The sequence below is a fragment of the Podarcis tiliguerta genome, assembly GCF_965153285.1.
Source record: "Podarcis tiliguerta genome assembly, chromosome: 2".
NCBI classification, from domain to species: domain Eukaryota; kingdom Metazoa; phylum Chordata; class Lepidosauria; order Squamata; family Lacertidae; genus Podarcis; species Podarcis tiliguerta.
The window spans coordinates 15,369,639-15,389,701 of record NC_139535.1 but is presented as its reverse complement, the minus strand read 5'-3'; the positions used below and the strand labels follow the sequence as shown (position 1 = coordinate 15,389,701).

General features: G+C 45.5%; 2 protein-coding genes across 5 annotated transcripts in view; one reads left to right on the top strand and one right to left on the bottom strand.

The window, feature by feature from the left end:
* LOC310670891 (C-type lectin domain family 2 member B-like) overlaps positions 1-20,063 on the bottom strand; it is a 221,216-nt gene that overhangs the window by 59,964 nt on the left and 141,189 nt on the right. The gene's annotated exons all lie outside the window — the stretch shown is intronic.
* LOC310670866 (killer cell lectin-like receptor subfamily B member 1B allele B) lies at positions 307-19,967 on the top strand. 2 transcript variants are annotated; one of them, XM_083426682.1, is made up of 6 exons: positions 307-632; positions 6,430-6,531; positions 12,782-12,922; positions 13,503-13,657; positions 16,968-17,080; positions 18,734-19,967. In XM_083426682.1, exons 1-6 carry the CDS (start codon positions 515-517, stop codon positions 18,855-18,857), a joined length of 753 nt encoding a protein of 250 aa, XP_083282808.1. In that variant the 5' UTR covers positions 307-514; the 3' UTR covers positions 18,858-19,967. The 2 variants fall into 2 exon arrangements, with proteins under 2 accessions (XP_083282808.1, XP_083282809.1); XM_083426683.1 differs by lacking the exon at positions 6,430-6,531 and having other exon boundaries at positions 308-632.

Sequence of the window (20,063 nt, the reverse complement as noted above, 5' to 3'; positions counted from 1 at the left end):
GTACCACCCGGCACATCATCCTCCAGACATTGCTGAACTACAACTCCCATCTTCCCTGACCATTGCTCACTCTGGATAGGGCTGATGAGAATTAGGAGCACAACAACATGGAGAGGGCAACCGGTCCCCCACCTTGATGTACACCGCACTGCCCAAGGTCCCTGCTCCAAAGGCAATACAATAGGAAGAGAAACAACCAAAGGATGGGTGGTGCAAAGCATGAGCGAGATTTTTTCTTCTTCTGAAATTGGGCCCCCTAACTTGCAATGGAAGCTGGTTTCTTTCCCCTTTCTGTCTTTTGTTTTGTTTTGTTTGTTTCTTATTAAAGACTATAGGCAGCATTGAGTAATCAAAAGACATATTAGCAGAGGTGTTGAAGGTTGGTCAAGTTTGATGAGGCGCCATTTCCTGTGCAACCTTCTCTCTGCTGCCTCTGACAAGCTGTCAAGAGCTGCTTCCCCCTCAGAGTCGAGCCTGACGATCAGAGGGCTGCTCTGCTTCATGCATTTTGATCATGAACAAGGGATCACATCCAACTCGGGTACACTGCCAGGTGGAAAATGCGCCCTGCTACTTTAACTTTCGACCGAGGGAGAATCAAGGAAGACACAAGCCCAAATTCCCGATGCAAGGTAAATAACGGCTTACCTGTACAAATGGGGAGTTTTCTAAGTTGTTAAGGAAAGCAACTGTGGGGATCTCGCATGTCACAGACATTGTAGGGAGTGTTCAAGTGACCAGTCTTCACTACTAAGACTATTAAGAGCAGCAGTTTTGTAATCTGGGGAACCGGGTTCGATTCCCTGCTCCTCCACATGCAGCTGCTGGGTGACCTTGGGCCAGTCACACTTCTCTGAAGTCTCTCAGCCCCACTCACCTCACAGAGTGTTTGTTGTGGGGGAGGAAGGGAAAGGAGAATGTTAGCCACTTTGAGACTCCTGAAGGGGAGTGAAAGGCGGGATATCAAATCCAAACTCTTCTTCTTCTTCTTACTTGGTTTCCGAATTAATGTGACTAAGGTATGCCCTTCCCCACTTTTCTGCCATGCGTTCAAATGTGTGTTAAATGTTGAGTGCCTTCTGTTTTTGACATCCTTCTTCCAAGTGGCAAGTCTTCTTCTAGAGATGGAAGCACACAACTTACCCCCAAAGTATACTGGGGACTGTAGTCTATACCCCACAGAGCTACAATTCCCAGCGCCTCCCAGCTACAGTTTGCAGGATTCCTTGGGGGATGGCATGTGCTATAAATGTGCTTTAACTACATGGTGGGTACGCAGCCGTAATCCATCAAACCTCTGGGAGAAGTGAATTTTTACCTGCCACTGGAAAGATGGTAAGATGAGACTACAGTGGTACCTCGGGTTAAGTACTTAATTCATTCCGGAGGTCCGTACTTAACCTGAAACTGTTCTTAACCTGAAGCACCTCTTTAGCTAATGGGTCCTCCTGCTGCTGTTGTGCCGCCAGAGCATGATTTCTGTTCTCATCCTGAAGCAAAGTTCTTAACCTGAAGCACTGTTTCTGGGTTAGCGGAGTCTGTAACCTGAAGCATATACAACCTGAAGCATATGTAACCCAAGGTACCACTGTACGTGTTACAAAAGATTGCCGTTTTTTGGGTCTCTTGGTTCATAATGTGCAGCTTCACATACCTGTGATGTGGCCTTATCGCTCCTTGCATTTCACAGACGGTGAGCTGTCACCATCAGCCACCAAGGACTGAGGGAGAGGAAAAGGAAGACACACAACAGCAGCATTCATACCTCTCGGCTAAGTTAAACAATGGTCACACCATACATCTAAAGTACTCTTACACCCCTTGACCATCATGAAGAACCTTGGGAAAGGTAGTTTGGTAAGGGTGCTGACCCTACAGAGTTACAAACCTCTGCACGCTTAACAAACAACCATTCCCAGGATTCTCCATGACTGCTAAAGTGGTAAAGGAATATGGTGTGGATAGGACCAATGTATTTTGGGTAAAAAGACATGGGGCAGAGGCAGATTTAGGGGAACGTGACCAGTTTGGCCACATTGGGTGGGGAGCCTTGGGGGGGCGGCGCAGGGGGCACAGCAACTATTATGTAGAATGGAAGGTAAGGTAGGTGGGTACTGAATTTAGGTGCCGCACAGGGCACCGTTAAAATTGGAGACCCCAAAGTCCACTGCGGCATGGAGAGATGCAGTTTTAGTCAGGAGATACCCTCAATCTGCCATAAAGTCGAGTTTGGCAGTCCCTGCCTCTGCAATAATCTCATTTTACAGCTATAAAATCACAGGCTTGGAGGAAACTGGAAAAAAAAAACATACACAGAAAACCCTGTTTAGTTCAACCCCTAACTTTTTACAGTATGTTTGTTAACTTGAGCTTCTTGGAGTGAAGATGGAATACAAATTTAGATAGAAAAAATATATCTTTTATTATTTATTTATTTATTAGACATATATACAGTGATACCTTGGGTTACATACGCTTCAGGTTACATACGCTTCAGGTTACAGACTCCGCTAAACCAGAAATAGTACCTCGGGTTAAGAACTTTGCTTCAGGATAAGAACAGAAATCGTGCTCCGCCGGCACGGTGGCAGCAGGAGGCCCCATTAGCTAAAGTGGTGCTTCAGGTTAAGAACAGTTTCAGGTTAAGAACAGACCTCCGGAACAAATTAAGTACTTAACCCGAGGTACCACTGTATTAACAATACCTAATTGCCAACACCTCCCTAATTCTTTTTAGAAGACTCTGTGGTTGGGTTGTGATGCACGCACGCGATATGACGGATTGACACATATGAGAATTGGAAAATAATTTGCCCCCTGACGAAACTGACTAGTGGGCTCTGTGAGGGTTTCGCTATTTCCTGTGGAACCCATATCAGTTCTGTCATTTCAGTTATCTGTAGGTGTAGGTGCACGTCCACACGAGTAGGCTAGCAATTATGGATGTATTATTTTCTGTATGTTCAAAAAACAATAATAAGGTGTCAGGGTGCTGTCAGCGGCTTCCGGCTGGTTTCCAAGGAAAATATAAAGACAAGGAAAAGTTTCTTACAGTCCTTTCTTTCTTCCGGGTGTGCAATTAATCGTGTTTTAGTTTTAGCCACAGCTAATAGTGAGATGAATGATGTAGGTTTTAGTGGAATCTGAACAGTAGCAAAATGATTGCACAGCGCTGATTGCAACAAGCAGGATGGAATGGAAACTGTTGCCTCCTTACACCCACCAGTCTCTTGCCCTGCCAGACTGCCTGTTCCCTGAGATCTGCTAGGGAGTGTCTTTTCTGTGTCTCCTCTGTGATCAAAGCATGGCTGGTTGAAGAATGAAAGAGGACTTATTTCTGTATCGGTCTAATTTGGGAACCATCTTTTCTCAAGAGATGCATTCTCCCACAACCCTCTTTTTACCACACATTTATCTTTTTTTTATTATGACATTTGAATGTGCTAGGATTGTCTATAGCCTCTAAGATTCATGCACACACAAACATCTGATCTATTTATGAGTCATTCTGTACTCTCACCTTTTAGTCTGTGTTTTGATCTCCTTATGAGTCAATGTATAGAAAGAAGTTCTCTGTTTTTTCAACAGTTTCACTGTTTTTAAAAATTATCTCTACTTTTTGCTGCCTGCTACCTCCATGTGTGGAGGAGATTGCCCTAATGCCCGAGTTGAAGTGAGAGTCAACTGCCATTTCTTTTGACCAGTATGTGGAATATCAGAGCAGAGTCATCTTGTTCAGGCAAGAAAATGTTTTGGGTCAGCAATATCAAAAGCACAGTGTTGCTTTTGATGTTGCTGACTTATATTTTGCAACACAGGGTTTGGCTTGTTTACTCAAGAAAATGTATTGGGCTGGCTGGCCACTTGCAGGAAGCTTATCTGACAATAAATCTGTCTGGGGTGATAAGATATTGCTGTTTTTAATTGCCTGTTCCTATGTAAGTTCACAGGAAGTGGTTAAGATCAGTCCTGTGTTGGCCAAGTCATCTTTCAACTCATCTTTGCTTATAATCCCATTTAACCACACCAGCAACAATTGCTATATTCACTGATTCCCCAGGAAATATCTCTGTCTCTCGATCAGTAGTTTTAGCACCTTATAACCAGGGCAATAATGTTTCTGGGAGCCGAGGGTCTGTTCCATGTGATAGCATATTACTTGCCCCAAAGAATCATGGGCACTTTAGTTTACCCAGTGACGTAGCGTGGGTTGTCAGCACCCGGGGCAAGGCAAGTAATTTGCGCCCCCCCCCCGCTGCACTGTCCCTCCCCCAGATAGTCCCTCGCTCTCTCTCCGCACCGCACCACATGCCTGGCACCCCCCCCCCCTCCACAGTGGGCGGCGACCCGGCGGCTCGGATCAGATTCGCACAGCCAGCACTGCAGTGAGAGAGAGTGAGTGAGCCAGGTAGGGGCAGAGAGCTGTGAGTGCAAGCGCCGCCCCCCCAGATGTTGCGCCCGGTGCGGCCGGCCCCCCCACGCTACGCCACTGAGTTTACCTCCTTGACAAAACACAGTTCCCAGGATTCACAACCCTAGTTTTCTTTCAGATGTATTCCGCAATGAAAGACATACTTTAAGACTATGTGGTTCCTTCTTGGCAGCACTGTCACTGAACCATGATTCCAGGGGGCAGTAATCCACACTGGCTGAGGATGATGTGAGCAGGAGTAAAATGACAACTTGGAGTGGCATGAATTCCACATCCCTGTCTTACATAAATCTATGGTGTGACTAGATTAACAACAACAATTTATTATTTATTATTTATACCCCACCCATCTGGCTGAGTTTCCCCAGCCACTCTGGGTGGCTCCCAATCGAGTGTTAAAAACAATACAGCATTAAATATTAAAAACTTCCCTAAACAGGGCTGCCTTCAGATGTCTTTTTAAAATAGGATAGCTGCGTATTTCCTTGACATCTGATGGGAGGGCATTCCACAGGGCACCAGGGCTTTTCCAAAAGTGAAATTGTGGGCAAAGTTGTTGACCTTTATTGTCGATGCCATTCCAGGATGTCTGGAGCCCTATCTAGAGCTCATTTTTGGCAGTTTCTGATGTAGGTTTAGAAATGGATCAGAATGTGGGACTATCATTCATTCAGGGCATTGTTAGGGGGCAGCTCAAAGGGCCCAAGCCCTGGTTAGAATCATAAAATTGTAGAGTTGGAAGGGACCCCAAGGGGCATCTAGCCTAACCCCCTGCAATGTGAAATCCCAACTAAACTATCCATAGCAGACGGCCATCCAACCTCTACCTAAAAACCTCAAATTCGATAATGTAGATCTAGAAAGGGGAAACTGAAATGATCAAGGGGTGGGGCTGGAGCAATTCCTCAGTGCAGAAAGATTACACATTTTCAGTTTTTTAGTTAGAAAGGGCTCATGAGCCAGTGTGGTGTAGTGGTTAAGAGCAGTGGACTCGTAATCTGGGGAACCGGGTTCGCTTCCCCGCTCCTCCACATGCAGCTGCTGGGTGACCTTGGGCCAGTCACACTTCTCTGAAGTCTCTCAGCCTCACTCACCTCACAGGGTGTTTGTTGTGGGGGAGGAAGGGAAAGGAGAATGTTAGCCGCTTTGAGACTCCTTAGGGTAGTGATAAAGCGGGATATCCAAACTCCTCCTCCTCCTCCTCCTCCTCCTCCTCCTCTTCTTCTTCTTCTTCTTCTTCTTCTTCTTCTTCTTCTTCTTCATAATTTTGAGGGAGCACAAGCGAGGCACTCCCACACAGGGATCCCCGCCCTTTCTGCTCCTTGGGGTCTCTGGGCCCCAGAGCCTAGCCTCGCCTTGCCCCCATGCGCTCGTCCCCCTCGCTGAATAGCTGCTTGGCCAGAGTTGGAGCGATGCACCTACTAAAAGCCAGATCAGGCAGCCAGACTTCCCCCTGTGTGTGTGTGTGGGCAGGCAGGTACCATATTTTTTGCTCTATAAGACTCACTTTTCCCCTCCTAAAAAGTAAGGGGAAATGTGTGTGTGCATCTTATGGAGTGAATGCAGGCTGCGCAGCTATCCCAGAAGCCAGAACAGCAAGAGGGATTGCTGCTTTCACTGCGCAGAGATCCCTCTTGCTGTTCTGGCTTCTGAGATTCAGGATATTTTTTTTCTTGTTTTCCTCCTCCCAAAACTAGGCGCGCTTTGTGGTCTCTTGCGTCCTATAGAGCGAAAAATATGGTAGGTGGTACAGTGCAGCCCCATGAACCCTCTGTGCCCACATGTCAGCGAGGGTTGGCCTTGTGCAGCGAGGGTTGGCCTTTTGTTTACCCTCAGTGCCCAGCCCCTGGTCCTACATATTGCATGTGCACTCACACCCTGGGCACCCGTGAAGGACGCAATACAGCTGGTATCGGGCACTGTGGGAAGCAGGATGGATAGGCCTTTGTTCAGATGCCCTCATACTAAGCTTGTTCTCCTATCGCTGGCTCTTGTAGATGACCTGCTCAGACAAGCTCGACGGCATCACTTCATCATTCGATCTGGATGTGTTGCAATCCTCATTCTAGTGGGAGCTGTGATAGGGCTCGGCTTTTGGGGTAAGTACCTTAAGGCCTAAAATTACCCACGTGCCCACAAACTGCCCACAAACTGTACTTAATGGAGCACCATGAATTGTCCTTTACTGCCACAGTGAGGCTCTACAGTGGTACCTTGGGTTAAGAACTTAATTCGTTCTGGAGATCCGTTCTTAAGCTGAAACTGTTCATACCTCATGGCCGTAGATGTGAGTCCCACATTGGGTGAAAGATTCTTGCTTTGCAAGGGGTTGGACTAGATGACTTTCATGGTTCCTTCCAACTCCATGTACAGTGGTACCTTGGGTTAAGAATTTAATTCATTCCAGAGGTCCGTTCTTAAGCTGAAACTGTTCTTAACCTGAGGTACCACTTTAGCTAATGGGGCCTCCCGCTGCCGCTGCGCAATTTCTGTTCTCATCCTGAAGCAAACTTCTTAACCTGAGGTACTATTTCTGGGTTAGCAGAGTCTGTAACCTGAAGCATCTGTAACCTGAAGTGTCTGTAACCCGAGGTACCAGTGTATATCCACTCAGAGCAGGGGTAGGGAAGCACCAGAGCCACTCTGGCCAAACCACACACATCTTTCTCGGACTTGACATCATATACTATGCCAGGGAGAGAAAAGTTCAAGTTGGAACTTTAATTTCTAAAGCTGTAGCTAAAAAGAAAAGTGTCTGCTCCCTATTTGTCATTTGCATCAAAAAGCCAGCACTTTGAACATACCACTTTTTGGCAACAGAAAACGGCAAGAGTAAAAAAGTGCCAACTGTACTCTTTTCGAACACCTCTGAATGGAAGGTCGGCAGTTTGAATCCCCTCGATGGGGTGAGCTCCTGTTGCTCTGTCCCAGCTCCTGCTAACCTAGCAGTTCGAAAACACACCGGTGCAAGTAGATAAATAGGTACCGCTGAGATGGGAAGTTAAATGGGATTTCCATGTGCTCTGGTTTCCATCACAGTGTTCTGTTATGCCAGAAGTGGTTTAGTCATGCTGGCCACATGGGAGGGAGGGAGGGAGAGAGAGGGAGAGAGAGAGAGAGAGAGAGAGAGAGAGAGAGAGAGAGAGAGAGGACCCTTCATGTGTCAATTCTGCACATGACTCTGTTTGCAAGACAATGCCTCCATCTGGACATAGCTTCCTGATCCAGCATCAGGAGAGTTGAGAACAAACAGTGCAGGACTAACGATGTCTACTCAGGAGTCCTATTAAATTCATTGAGGCTTACTCCAAGGTAAGTGGAGTTACCTTCTTACCTGGAAGTAAGCTCCCATTAAACTCCATGGGACACACTTCTGAGTAGACATATATAGGACTGAACTGTAACCTTACCAATTTGAATAAAGGGGGTTGTTTCCTAGGCGTTCTCTCCCACCCCCACCCCTATATTTCTGTCACTGCACAGAAATTTTGCAGCTTGGCCTGGTCTAAATGTGACCAGTTTGAGATGTGTGGCAAATGGGACTCAAGAATAAAACTGCTGCCTTGTGCATCACAGCATGAGTCATCTGGCTGGCACTGCGGGCAGTGCTAGCGTGAAAATGAGTGAAAATGGTGCCCCGTGCGAATTATGAGTAAAATTGCTTTTTTTTTAAATGCCCCCCAAATTGCGACTGGACATTCTGCTGTGGCGTCTGCAACTTATGCAGTTGTGGAAACGACTGGTTCAGAAAGCAAGCAGCAAATTTCACTCATGAGGAAAACTGGTTGTTATGTTGGGGAAATTGTTCTTAAGGACCTCAGAAAGAAAGCCTTGCATTTCTTTTTATATGATAAACAAGCCCCTTGGTTTGTTTTTTTTAAGCGTCAAAACTAATCTGAGCAAGAAGGGGAAAGATAATGTGTTAGATAGCACGATCATCACCATCACGGTCAGCTCACAGGTCCTAAAATAGTCAAACCACAAGAATGCGCAGGGGAAAAAATCTCTTGTAGGAGTGCCGGGTGTGTTTGGTTATGAAATCAGCAAGTCTGGTTTCGTTTGGTCCAAAGTGCAGTGCAAAACACAGTCAAAGAGGTTTCAATTAGGCACCCAAATATAAATTATGGGAAATAGCCTCTTGTTCTTAAGCAAAAATAGCTCAGCCTCTCAAAGCAAACCTTCACTATCTTTTCACATTTGTTCAGATATGATACCGTATTTTTCGCTCTATAACATGCACCCGACCATAACACACACATAGTTTTTAGAGGAGGAAAATCCGTAGGCATGCCACCCGTAGGCATTCCCTCCATAACACGCACAGACATTTCCCCTTGCTTTTTAGGAGGAAAAAAGTGAGTGTTATGGTGCAAAAAATACGGTACTTCAACTGGTTTCGTCTCCGTCCTCTTATGAATCTTCTGTTCTGCAAGCTATGGAACTACCAGGCAACCAGTAACTAAGTCTTCATGCATAAAAGCTTAAATTCATTGCATTTTTTTTTTAATGGAAAACATATTGTAGCAGGGAGTCCTTGGAGCACCCCACACCCACTTAACCTTGACTCCCATAGGTTCAGGTTCAGGGGTCAAAAGCAAGAGACTTCAGCCAGGAGATAGAAGCAAAACAGCGGCCTGTAGACCTGATCTTTATTGTTGCAAAAAGGCTCCCCACTAGCACAAAGACAAACTGGCCAGAGGCCCCAAACAAGGGTTACATCAGTATTTTAAAGTTTCCCAAACTTTTCCATAATACATCTTAGGATGCATCATAGCTATGTCACAGAAAAGGTGTGGTCTCAGGTAGAACCTGAGATCCAAACATACCCCTGTCACTCAAATATAGTCTTTCACACTTACTCCACCACAGTACAAAGGAAAGCATTTACAGTTCCCTGGTCCCTGAGTCAAGTCAAATACACCCCTTTGTCCTGTCTGGGCTTCATCACACTGTGGGGTGGGTAGGCATTGTGATTGAGTTGGTTATTTGTCTGACACTCTTGGGGCAGGATATCACCTGTCAGGACTATGACCTGTACATCTTGGGGATTATGGTGGGCTCACTAACCTCTCCCCGGGTCCTAAATGCCATTTGAACTGAGCAGATGGATACAAGTGATTTCTTATGAATTTCTGAAGTTTTCCCATTGAGCCAATACACAGATACATTTATCAGTGAATTGCTACATTTGGTTTTGACACTTTCCCTGTTTCCCTTTGTTGGAGACCTGGGGCTCAGTGGGGAGTCCTGAGCCAAGCTTGCCTTGCAGATGCAATGCCTTTGCAGATATTTTGCAGATATTTTGCAGTATTTTTCTCTTGACACTAGAGGATTTGGTTTTTCACAGGTGAAAAGGTGGGGAAATACCTCTGTGTGGTATGTGTGTGAGTGAATGTGTTTGGTAATGTGAAGCAAGTCACACCATCAATGAGTAATGGCTGCAGGTTGCTTTGACGGTTGCTTTTTAATTAATTTAATTAATTTTATAATGAATGATTTTAGAGTGTTGTTTGTACTGTTTTATTGTTGTTAGCCGCCCTGAGCCCGGCTTCGGCTGGGGAGGGCGGGATATAAATAAAATTTATTATTATTATTATTATTATTATTATTATTATTATTATTATTATTATTTAGTGACAAGCCCTGGAGTGCTGCCGACATTCTAGGCATGGGTTCAAGAGGTTTTTCTTTTGCCCCTTGCTTTCCATGGTAAACATGCTACTTAGCGCAGATAATTGCGATTAACGTTCGTTACGATTCAGTGGCACACAGTGGGTTTTCCCAGGGAAAGTGGTGGTGCCAAAGGAAAACCTCTCAGGCTTGTGTCCAGAAAGCATGGGTGGCATAGACTGGTTGGACACAGAGGATTGGTGGGAGGAGCCAGCTGGGGAAGCAGCAAGGGGAAAAGGCTCAGAGCCCAGGGATTGGTAGTGGGACAACGATGGTGAGTGGTTGGAGGGAGAAGAGGGAGGAGACTAGGAAGAGGAGGTGTCGGAAGCTGGAGAGGTAACAGGGCTTAGTGAGCAGGAGGAGCCTGTGACAGAGAGGAGGCCAGAATGAGAGGTAGAAGCTGAATCAGGGGAGGAGGGAGGTCAAGAACCAGGAGAGATAGGAAGAGGGCAGAGGAACAGGGAGTGTTATTACCATGGCTAAATTGATTACCCTCCCTGCCGTAGCAGAACCCAGAGTGAGTTACAAGTACTTAATATCCAGGGTTAAAAACCATTAAAACAGACTGTAATTGCATGAATAGGGTGGACCCTGAAAACATCTCAGATCTCAAAGGTTAGGGTAAAGAGGTGCATCTTCTGTGTGGGAACTGTGGGAATGCTGAGGGTTTGCTGGAGAGGATATATTATTAATATCCTTCCTAACTTGTGCTAGCAAGTTTCTTCACTTTGTTGTTGTCGTTTAGTCGTCCAATCGTGTCTGACTCTTGGACCAGACCCCATGGACCAGAGCACGCCAGGCACTCCTGTCTTCCACTGGCTCCCGCAGTTTGGTCAAACTCATGTTGGTAGCTTCGAGAACACTGTCCAACCATCTCACCCTCTGTCGTCCCCTTCTCCTTGTGCCCTCCATCTTTCCCAACATCAGGGTCTTTTCCAGGGAGTCTTCTCTTCTCATGAGGTGGCCACAGTATTGGAGCCTTAGCTTCAGGATCTATCCTTCCAGTGAGCACTCAGGGCTGATTTCCTTCAGAATGGAGAGGTTTGATCTTCTTGCAGTCCATGGGACTCTCAAGAGTCTCCTCCAGCACCATAATTCAAAAGCGTCAATTCTTCGGCGATCAGCCTTCTTTATGGTCCACCTCTCACTTCCATACATCACTACTGGCAAAACCATAGCTTTAACTATATGGACCTTTGTTGGCAAGGTGATGTCTCTGCTTTTTAAGATGTTGTCTAGGTTTGTCATTGCTTTTCTCCCATTCACTTAGCAGAGTGCATTTCCCTTCTTACAAAGCAGAAACCTGGTTGCAAACTCATGTGGGTTTCTTAAGACAACAAGCAATTCAATCTGGCTTGTCCAGCTTGAGATATGTTCTAATGTTCCTGGTAAGACCCCTTTTAAATCCCTCCTAAAATAATAAAGACACCACAGTGTTATTCAGAAGTAACAAAAAATAGTTTTACTTATGATCAGGCAGAACACAGTGTGATCCCTAAAGGCAGGCTTAAGGCTTAAAGTTACAAACATGTACAAACAAGTTTACCCCCATATGGGAGATAACCTGGGGAACTGCTGTGGCAGCCAGCAGTCCAGTCCAGGTGATGCAGAAAGCAGGCAGGACACATAGGAAGGTCAAAAAGAGGAAGGTAGTAGTGTGACTTGGCCTTTTACCAGGTCTGGAAAGGTCACGCCCACCCGCTAGTCACATGCTAGGAAGGAAGGCCAGGAGGAACAGGAAGTTTCAACTGACTGGACCAAACTTTCCCTTACATGTCCACTCTAGCAAAACAAGGAATGTTATACTTGACTGCTCCCAGTGGATTATTGGCAAAACCTATTTGGTGTTTCGCAACCTTAGCCAGACCTAGCAGAGTACACGCAGAATCCACGGAAGCAATTGGCAACTTGGCTGCAGACAGGATAGACGAAGCAGGAACCAGGAACTTGTAGTTAGGTGTTTATTATATACAGTGGACTATTTACAGGAACAGAACACGGATTTTTAGCTAGCTCTCTCTCACACGACTCACAACTCCTACACTCACTGACACACAGAACTCTGAACACTGAACTCCTGAACGAACACATTCCAGTTAGTAGGCCATTAATTATCACTCCCTTGAGAGATCTTGACCAATCAGAGAGCGGCCTCCATGTCTCTGTTATCACCAGGCAGACTTACTCCTTCAGATTGCCTTCTGGCTGTCTGCCAAACCTTAATTGACTCTGTGTGAGTAGCTGCACGTACACAGATTCCCAACATGGATTACATCCCACAGGAATGATGGGCAATTACAATGGCAGCCACCCTCCCCACAGTGCTCATTGAAGGAGCACCCAAAAAGGGATCCCAGGGCAACAGTGTCCGTATCAAGCCCATCGCAGCTGCTGATACTGGGTCTGCCTGTCCATGCGGGAGAGACTGGAACTGCAACACGCACAACAGCAGAAATCTGGTCTAGGAAACATTGGAGGACAAAAGAGAAAACACTCAAATGGAACAAGCCAGCCCATATTTTTGCATAAAAGAGAGCAACCCATTGTAATTCCAGAGAAAAGGACTAGTGTGGCAGCAACTTTTCTGTATTTCCAACAACACATTTTCTTTTCAAATAAATCTTAAGCATACCATTACCCTCATCTTGCTGATCGCCTAAATAGTCATGCCTTTTAAAGTTTTTCAGATGAAACAAGCTCTGGCGAAGGCACAAAGCTGCCCAGGACCCAGCAATGGAACACATCAGACCAGGACCACCCCAGAGCAGTGTCAGACTTTGCGGCAGTTTCTGTGCAAGCCACACGGCAATCACGTAGCAGGTAACACCTGAGCTTTCAGTAGCCTTTGGTTGATAAACAGGAATGCAGGCACAATGATGATCCAGCTAAAGTCAAATGCTTGCAGATCCTATTGATTCCAATGAAAAGGTTGAAAAACATGGGTATAACAAAAGAACTGGTTCAAGTAAACCAATATGAGCTTCTGCCTGGGGGCAGGTGTTGCTAGATCAGGGGTCGCCAACATGGTGCCCTCCAGATGTTTTGGAGCACAGCACCCATCAGCTCGCATGGCCAATGGTCATGGATAATGGAAGTTGTAGTTTTCAACATCTGGCGGGCATTGGGTTGGCTATGCTAGCTGTATAAAAAAAAACCTCAGGACACAAGCCCATTGTACAATTTTGCATAAAATCTGCAGGTGCTAACATATGTAAAGATGCAGATTTAGGTATGCTTTCGGAGAGACAGCCATCTTGTAAGCACAGTAAATAGCAATATAGAAAACTGATTTTGAGAGAGGGGGTGGAGGTTCAGAGCCCGGTGCAAAAGACTCCGAACTTGGGCTCACTGGGATGCCCTCTAACAGCACACCTGGCCTCGTGGTTTTTTCTTCTTCCAGAGAATTCAGATTGCAAGCTCTGCCCGGAAAACTGGCAGCGCCATGGAGACAAGTGCTACTGGATTTCCAGAGAGAAGGGAACCTGGAACAAGAGCCAGAATGACTGTGCAGCAAAAGACTCTCAACTTGCTGTGATACAAAAACAGGTGGAATTGGTAAGTCCTGACTAATAACTTTCTTTTGTTCGTGCGTGTAGTCAGTGCTTTGTTTGTTGTGGCCGTAGTTACTGGTATGGCATATGCTCACCTCCTTTTTTTGCTGTGGCTTGGATGGCAGCCATTTTGTGCCCATTCATCATGATACAAGTACCGACACCTCTTTATTTTTCTTTTTAGCACAGCCAAGCTGGGTTTTCTGCTCTTTTATTTATTTGATGAGAGGGATGTGGGTGGTGCTGTGGGTTAAACCACAGAGCCTAGGGCTTGTCGATCAGAAGGTCTGTGGTTCGAATCCCCGTGACGGGGTGAGCTCCCGTTGCTTGGTCCCTGCTCCTGCCAACCTAGCAGTTCAAAAGCACATCAAAGAGCAAGTTGATAAATAGGTGCCGCTCCAGCGGGAAGGTAAACAGCGTTTCCGTGCGCTGCTCTGGTTTGCCAGAAGTGGCTTAGTCATGCTGGCCACATGACCCGGAAGCTGTACGCCGGCTCCCTCGGCCAATAAAGCGAGATGAGGCCGCAACCCCAGAGTTGGCCACAACTGGACCTAATGGTCAGGAGTCCCTTTACCTTTATTTATTTGATTTCAGTCGCTTCCTGTGAAGCGCTTCAGCGTGATTTCGCCACACAATTAAAACTTATAAAAGACCAATTACATGTATAGAAATAGTTTTAAACTCAGTATAGATGCCAAGTGAGAAAAATATATCCACTTAGAAGATTTGTTGAAGGTAGAAAGTATCCCCCAGGTGCCCTGAAGAACGTAGAGATGATGCCTCTCTAAGGCAGGCTTCCTCAAACTTGGCCCTCCAGATGTTTTTGGCCTACAACTCCCATGATCCCTAGCTAGCAGGACCAGTCATCAGGGATAATGGGAATTGTAGTCTCAAAACATCTGGAGGGCCGAGTTTGAGGAAGCCTGCTCTAAGGTGTAATAGGAGGGACTTCCAAAGGGTTATTTCAAGACTCTGTAAACTGAGGTAATTTTAGTCCCTGACGTCATATGGAATGGAATGCCTCGGCCCTGTAGCCAGCTGCATTTCTAGTGGGGCATTTTTTGGCCAGGGTGGGGTGGGGGAGGCACATAGCGCCAGCCAGTCCCTGCACTCTACTTACTGGTTGAGAGGATGTGAAGGCCAGGCCAGGGAAATGGAAAGGCACCTTTTCTTCAGAGCACATGTTACCTTTTATATTGGGTTATGAAAAGGTCAAGCTATGAGACGATTTAGTATGAACACCAGGAATTAAATGACTGGATATTTTTTATGCTGCGTGAGAAAAAAAGGATGATAAGGATACAGTGAACAAGGGAATGCTGAAAGGTCTAAAATGTTTACTGCATAATAGACTTACACGCTTACAAAAATGCTTGAACGCTTTCTGACTGGTAGGCTCACAATACATCTTTTCTGAGAGAAAAATAGCCCCCTTTCCCAAGGTTTTCAGGTTTTCCTAGAATTAGAGTAATGTAAAAAAAAAAAAACATCAAGTGGTTACCTCTCCTTTCTTTTTCAAATGCAAACCCCACCCCCAAATTTGCCAAACTCTTGTGGATTATTAAGAGTCTCTGCAACTGAGTTAGAATGGAAAATGCTGACACAAAAACTTGCAACATCAGGAAGTTGGCAAAAGTCACAGCTGGGAAATTCCTTTGAAAGATATTTGTCTTGCTCCGTTTTAAGAGAATCTTGGCTGTGGATAACTCTTTGTTTGCCAGTAGGTTATTCATAGGGAGAGAAGTTGGTTCCTGTGCTCAAAAATAAAGTCCGATTAAAGCATGATGCCACCGCAGTGATTATTGCATCATTTCCAGAAAGTTTCCTGTTCATGTCAAGAAGACACATGACTGCTCTGCTTGGCTGCTCTGCTTTTCCAAGAATATTGCAGAGGCCAGAGCTTTCCCCCTCCCAAGGTGCAATCTCCAAGAAGTTCACACAAGCAACCAGGCTTTTAAAAAGCCTTCGGTTATTGCTACAAGGAGGCTTTCCCCTCCCAAGCCTAAGGGCAATTTTGGAATGATGGTCGTAGCTGGTAAGGGGTAAAGCAGCATGTGGTTCACAGAGTCACAATGGTGCCCCTATCTTCCTATGAGAGGTCACTCCAAACAGCCGGACAGAGTTGGGGGTGCATGTTCTGAAATCTGCCATTCGTTCAGAAGCAGAGCTTAAATGTGAGCTCTATCTAACCTCAGAACCAGCAGCCTTAAAGGTCAATCTATGAATGCATATTTCTAGGGTTGCTATATTCAGAAGAGCAAAAAAGGAGGACACCTTTGCCTAAATATGGATCGCTGTGATGACTCTCATTTTAAACACCCCTAGTGTATGTAGGCTCTAGAAGTTGTGATATATTGCTGGTAAAGGTAAAGGGACCCCTGACCATTAGGTCCAGTCGTGACCGACTCTGGGGTTGCGGCGCTCATCTCGCTTTATTGGCTGAGGGAGCCGGTGTACAGCTTCTGGGTCATGTGACCAGCATGACTAAGCCGCTTCTGGCGAACCAGAGCAGCGCACGGAAACGCCGTTTACCTTCCCGCCAGAGCAGTACCTATTTATCTACTTGCACTTGACGTGCTTTCGAACTGCTAGGTTGGCAGGAGCTGGGACCGAGCAGCGGGAGCTCACACTGTTGCGGGGATTCGAACCGCCGACCTTCTGATCGGCAAGTCCTAGGCTCTGTGGTTTAGACCACAGCGCCACCCACATCCCTATATTGCTGGTAGCAATGTTCTTAACTTTAAAGGGCCTGCCAGAGTTGAGCCACGGGCACTGTAACCACTGGCGGGAGAAGAGGAGTGCGGGGGGGGAGTGCACAGCCCCTGGCAGTACGATCCCGATGGGGTGCCATCGCGGCTGCCCCCCCGCCTGCACTGAGTGCCATGCTCCCAGGATGCAAGCCACGCCCCTGTGGGTGGCGCACCACGCCCCCAGGACATGTGTCACGCCTCCGAGACGCGTGCCAGCCCGGCCCCCACCTGCTCTCCTCCCCCACCCTCGTGCCAGAGCATGAAGCTCCACCACTGACTGTAACTACAAATGCCCATGTGACCACAACGCTGGCCTACAGCCGCCGATCCTCATTGGCCCTGGGGAAGAGGGCGTGTGCATGCTGCGGAATGCTCCCGTTCCATTCATGAAAAATGGTGAGGGATGGGAGTGCGGCACTTGGGGCTTTTGAAATTGTTTTTATCTTGGGTTACTGTAAACAAACAAACAAAACACCTGGACATTTTAATCCTGAAAAATAGGGTGTGTCTGGGAGAAAGAGGACATGTGTCAACCCTACGAAGTCCTTCTTGTATCCTTGACAGGATTTCATACGTCATAAAACTGATGGAGGGCAACTTCTGTGGATTGGAGTGACCACCATACCTCCTGCTCATGAATGGTCTTGGGTTGATGGCTCCCCACTAAATGACACACTGTGAGTATTTCCATCCTACAGTTTCATACTGGTTTTGGCTGGAAATGTGTGTTGGTTCTTCTACCCGCAGTGTTATTCTGCACCTTCTCTACAGTTTTCTTCCATTTTACTGTACAGTTATCTACCCTTTGAGATAATTATCAGCTTCATGACACTTGGTTGTGCTGACTTATCTTTAAATATGCAGACATCAAAGGCTCAAACCATGATGAGAGCAAATAAGTCTCTCTCTCTCTCTCTCTCTCTCTCTCTCTCTCTCTCTCTCTCTCTCTTTCATTTTCTCCTTTTTCTTTTCCTTCCATCCTTCCTTCCTTCCTTTTCTGATTGCCATTGAAATGGGGTGTTCTTGTTCTTGTTATATTGCTAATATCCTGGCTTGCTCATCTGTGGAATTCACAATACATGAATTCACAATACATGTAACGATTTCACTGTGTGGGGAGCCAATCGATCAATTACACTCTCCAGTCAAATTGTGATGTCTCCCATACATTCTAAAAGTCCAATAAAGAGGAATAGAGCAACATCAAATAAAATGCCACATCAAAAGCAAGAAACAGGTGCAAGAAAACACACATTACACAGTAAGCCACACATAAACCATACATAAAGCAAACCAGAAAACTCCAACTGGGGAAACCACCCTCCCCCCACTTCAACAGAAAGAAACAGGCACAGAAAAAACTCCAAGCATCAGAGCAAGCCATTTATATCTGCAGATCAGCATTAAGAGAGCCAGTGTGGTGTAGTGGTTAGAATGTTGGACTGGGACCCAGGAGGCCAGAGTTCAAATCCCCTCTTGGCCATGAAGTTCCCTGAATGACTTTGGGCCAACCTCTGTCTGCCTAGCAGGGTTATTATGAGGGCAAGAACCATGGACACTAGGGCGGTTCATAAAAAAACTTCTTTTTTTTTAAAATGCTTACTCCAAAGGTCTTATCTTACTACACTAGGGATTATATAGCTAGATCTGAAATTTCATGCATATCAGTTAATATCTCGACCCTCCTCCATGAAAATAGCTGTTTACTCAGCCATTTTTCTATGTTGTGAAGGCTGAAATTTCAATTCAGTGGAGCAGGGTCAAGATATTAACTGATATGCATGAAATTTCAGATATAGCTTATATAATCCCTAGTGTAGTAAGATAAGACCTTTGGAGTAAGCATTTTTTTTAAAAAAAAAAAAGTTTTTTATGAACCGCCCTAATATACACCACCTTGAGCACCTTGAAGGAAAGGCAATAAGTAAAAATAATAATAATTAAAGAAGAAGGGGACGACAGAGGACGAGATGGTTGGACAGTGTTCTCGAAGCTACAAACATGAGTCTGACCAAACTGCAGGAGGCAGTGGAAGACCGGAGTGCCTGGCGTGCTCTGGTCCAGGGGGTCACGAAGAGTTGGACAGGACTAAACGACTAAACAACAACAACAACAACAACAACAACAACAACAACAATAATAATTAAAGAGAATGGAACTGATGCTCAATTCTAGAAGCATTGTTTACGATAGCTAAAAATGGACAGTGCACATTTGGAACCTCAGCTTAGGAGTATAAAGGGGACGGGAGAGATGCCCTCACTATTAAGGTGAAAAGCAGCTTTGGCCAAACATATGCTCCTTGCTTGACTTTCTACTCTATTCTGCAGATTGCAAGTCACAGGTCTTGCTGAAGCGAACAGCTGTGGGATGCTGAAGGGGAACAGAGTTAATTCAGAAGCCTGCAGTGCCATAGCCAAGTGGATCTGTGAGACGGAAGTTCGTCTGGTGTAAATAATAACAAAGGAGGGAAAGAGAAGACGTGGGCCCATGCAAGAACGATGGCAAGATCCTGCGACGATTGTCCTGACACGTGCAGCCGAATCGAAGGGGGAAAAGATTGCTTTTGAGACAATGCTTGTTCTTTGTGAAAAGTGCTTCTATGTCAAAATCAGCGGGCCTCTTAAAATTTTGCAGAAGTGTCCCTGTTGGGTGGGATTCTTTCCCAGAAATGCTGGAGACAGTGTGAAGTCCAGGACTGGCCATAGTGACCAACCCACTTAGCTTGGAAGAGGTGGAACATGGGAAGTGAGAATTTCCATACCCTAAGTTACATCTGAAATCCTTGGATACCCTTTGCAAAGTGGAAATAGTAATGTTAGTGCAATGGTTTCTTGCTGGTCTGGGGGGTTCTTAGAAAATGCCAAAACCTGCCCACCTTCTGGAGCTGGACAGACAAATTAATGGATCACGTAAAAGACACAGTCCCCCTTTAACTTCACCCTACCCTTTTTCTGACAGGTGTAGCTCATGTCATGAGGGAGTAATCCAATTAAATTCTCATTTACAACCAAATTAATACAGTGGTACCTCGGGTTAAGTACTTAATTCGTTCCGGAGGTCCGTTCTTAACCTGAAACTGTTCTTAACCTGAAGCACCACTTTAGCTAATGGGGCCTCCTGCTGCTGACGCGCTGCTAGAGCATGATTTCTGTTCTCATCCTGAAGCAAAGTTCTTAACCAGAGGTACTATTTCTGGGTTAGCGGAGTCTGTAACCTGAAGCATATGTAACCTGAAGCGTATGTAACCTGAGGTACCACTGTATAAGTTGCACTTTCTTTTTCTCTTTTTAAAAAAATATTTTTATTAAAGATTTCTTTTTTTTAAAAAAAAATAACATTAACAATTTCAACATAACAAATCATCAAAACAAATCATCTTAATTATTTTCCCCCTTTTTTCCTCCCCCCTTCCCAAAGAACCCCCCCCCCAAGTCTTCCCTCAGCTCCTCTCTCTGATTTCTCAACTCATGTTATACTCTGCATATTGTAAAATTGTACATATCCTTTTATTATCTATCTATTATATTAACCCTCAATAAATCTGTGTATGTTTATTCAAAACCTGCCAAGGAGTCCAGTTCATTTTGTTGTCTTTTTAAATAAGTTTTAAATAAGTAAAAAGTTCCCATTCTTCTTTAAAGTCACAGTTGTCCTTAT

Excerpts from the sequence above, each read along its gene's own strand:
- LOC310670866 (XM_083426682.1), top strand. The coding sequence starts at position 515 with ATGAACAAGGGATCACATCCAACTCGGGTACACTGCCAGGTGGAAAAT. Across the intron at positions 13,658-16,967 it reads TACAAAAACAGGTGGAATTG|GATTTCATACGTCATAAAAC; the intron begins GTAAGTCCTGAC and ends TATCCTTGACAG. Across the intron at positions 17,081-18,733 it reads TCCCCACTAAATGACACACT|ATTGCAAGTCACAGGTCTTG; the intron begins GTGAGTATTTCC and ends TCTATTCTGCAG.